This window comes from Amblyraja radiata, chromosome 30 (genome assembly GCF_010909765.2).
Source record: "Amblyraja radiata isolate CabotCenter1 chromosome 30, sAmbRad1.1.pri, whole genome shotgun sequence".
NCBI lineage: Eukaryota > Metazoa > Chordata > Chondrichthyes > Rajiformes > Rajidae > Amblyraja > Amblyraja radiata.
In genome coordinates, this window is record NC_045985.1 from 20,567,533 (window position 1) to 20,570,651 (window position 3,119).

At 41.1% G+C, this 3,119-nt stretch overlaps 1 protein-coding gene across 1 annotated transcript; it reads left to right on the forward strand.

Moving 5' to 3' along the window:
* The first annotated feature begins 1,166 nt into the window (after nt 1-1,166).
* On the forward strand, nt 1,167-2,819 carry LOC116990032. Its single transcript, XM_033047557.1, has 3 exons — nt 1,167-1,234; nt 1,407-1,689; nt 1,794-2,819. Exons 1-3 carry the CDS (start codon nt 1,167-1,169, stop codon nt 2,436-2,438), a joined length of 996 nt encoding a protein of 331 aa, XP_032903448.1. The 3' UTR covers nt 2,439-2,819.
* Nucleotides 2,820-3,119: the final 300 nt, after the last annotated feature.

Below are 3,119 nucleotides of genomic sequence, written 5' to 3' on the forward strand. Positions count from 1 at the left end.
CAAAAATTATTCAATGAGCGAGTGGGGGGTTATAATTTAAGAAGAATATTTAATTTTAAGTTACAAAGAGTCCGCACGACCAGAAAAACTTTTTGTATTTCGGTCTGTGGAGTAGGATTGTGGAACAGTTTGAATGTGGAGTTAAAGCAATGTCCAAACATGAACCAGTTCAAAATGACATACAAAAAACTTTTTTTCACAAGGTACAGGGATGAAGGGGATGGTTGACAAACAGGGGTTAATGTTTATTTATTATTTTATTTATGTTTTTTGGTTACTTCATACATATTACTTGTATGTGTATATCAGTTGTATGTATATATATGTCTGTATGCATCTCTAAAAATTGTCTGGGGTATTACAGTTGTTGTCAATCGCTTTGACACTAGTTTCAGAACCTTGATGTCACTTTTCACAACTCTAGATACAAAACTCACAACCAATGATCAAAATGCACTTTTTTCAAAACTCTAACACTTTTTCCAATTTCTTGGATACAATTCACATAAACCAAAGATCATTTGTCCATTGAACTATAATCACCTGTTCAAAATGACACAACTTAACATCCAAAGTATAACCATTTCAAAATGCAATTCACACATTACATTTGAGATGACTGTCTATTCATTTCATTACAATAATCTAACTATCAATTGATACAACTGCTCAAAATGACAAGTAACTGTTGCATTACTCTTAAAGCATAGTCTTATGGAAACTGAGGATGAGCATGTTCAGATCATGAAAGTTTCAGGATGACGACAATGATTGACACCACCTGTGACACCAATTCGTTACTGATGATTGATCTGACCTTGTGGTATGGGTGTAAGTGGCATCCACAACAACATCTGTAGTGATACAACATGGAGCAGGCAGGTGGGCACCATAGAGGTCAAGTAGGAGAAGGAAGAGGAGGAAGAGGTGGTCAAAGGAATGGCAGGGGACAAGCACCCCTTTTGAGAGGTGGCCATGGGCCCCGTTTGAGAGGTGGCCATGGGCCCCGTTTGAGAGGTGGCCATGGGCCCCGTTTGAGAGGTGTGGGGGAACGGGGTCGAGGACAAGGACCAAGACAGCAACGGCAAAGAGTCTCCAATGAGATTAGATCAATGGTTGTAGATCATGTCATCAATCATGGCATGACAATGATTGAGGCAGCGAGAATGATACAACCAAACCTTAGAAGATCAACCGTGGCCTCAATCATTAGAACTTTCCGCAATGAGAACCGGTAAGTCTTCAGCATGCACTACAGTAAACATTACAGTACTGTAGGCTACTCTTACTGTAATTGTCAAATGATTGTACACTGCATGCCAATGTGCAGCACAGAGTAGGTAATGTGACTATGAAAATGTGTTCTACAGTATGATGACATGTTCTTCCTGTCATATTCCCTACAGAATTGAGATTAGACCCAATAATGGAGGCAGAGGCAGACTCCTCACTGAGGAACAGGAACGGGCTGTGATCAACATGGTCCGGGCCAGAAATGACATTCGGCTTAGAGAAATCAGACAGAACATCCTGGACGATGAAGATCTCTTCAGGAATGTGGAAGCCATAAGTTTGCCGACCATTGCACGTGTTCTGAAAAGGCACCTGGTGTCCCTCAAACAGTTGTACCGTGTGCCTTTTGAAAGAAATGCAGACAGAGTGAAGCAACTGAGGATTGAGTATGTTCAGGTATGTTCAGTTTCATGATGCCTGTTTGTGAAAAATTCCCCATCATTGTACTGTAATCAATACTGTACAGTAATTCTCTTTCCAACATATCTTTTTGTACATAGAGGGTGATGGCCCTGGATGCGGATGACAATCATCACAAATTTGTTTTCGTGGATGAGGCAGGCTTCAACCTGGCCAAGACAAGGAGGAGAGGGCGAAATTTAATTGGCCAGCGGGCAACCATACAAGTACCTGCACGACGTGGGGCCAACATCAGTATGTGTGCGGCGATATCAGAAGATGGTGTGGTAGGGCGTAGATCTCTGATTGGCGCATACAATGCAGAGCTCCTTGTTGCATTTCTTGATGAGCTAACTCTAGTCTGTAGAGCTGTTGGTGTAATTTATGTCATTGTGTGGGACAACGTCAGGTTCCACCACGCTCATCTGGTGCAGGCATGGTTTCAGGCCCATCCACAGTTCCTCACTGTGTACTTGCCCCCATACTCTCCTTTCCTTAACCCCATTGAGGAATTTTTCTCCACATGGAGGTGGACAGTGTATGATCGGCATCCGCATCAACAAGTGACCCTTCTTCAGGCCATGGACAATGCCTGCGATGACATTACAGCAGACCAGTGTCAGGCCTGGATTCGCCATGCGCGAAGGTACTTTCCAAGATGTTTGGCAAACGAAAACATCTATGCGGATGTGGATGAGAACCTGTGGCCCAATCCACAAGACAGGGTTGATGGGGATGACGAGTGATTGTTGATCCTTTGTTTAGCTTTTTTTTCTTACTGTACAGTAGCCAGGTGAGGAACACGGCAGTTTGTTTTGCAGGACTTTTTTTTTGTTTTGTTACAGTAATTGTTGCTTTCATTCAACCTATGTTGTCATTTAGTTTGTATTCATCAATAAATTTCAGCTTTGTTCAATGATTCCACTGTGTCTGTGGTATTCTCTCTACTAATCCTTTTACACTGACATTACGTGTAGCACAGGATGAAACATGTATCACATATTTTGTACTACAATATTTAATGGTTGTACGAACAACTAAACAGTGAAACTATGTGTATGTTGTGTGTGGGTGATCTAAAGAAATGTCCCTATGGTATTTCATGATAAATGAGTTGTTTGAACCAATGATTCTGTGAGTGCAAGCTTTCTTTAAAGATATGAATACACAATGCAATGTTTTGAACGTTGGACAGCCTGTGATACAAATGGTGACCGTTTTGAGTTTTGTATCTAGAGTTGTGAAAAATGACATCAAGGTTCTGAAACTAATGTCAAAGCGATTGACAAAAACTGTATTATGATTAATTAATTAATTATTAAATATGGAAGATAACTGAAAGTTAACTCCCGAAATAACATCCTCCGGAAGCTGACCAACTCCAAATGGGGAGCCACAGCACACACATCAATATCTACTGCTCTGGC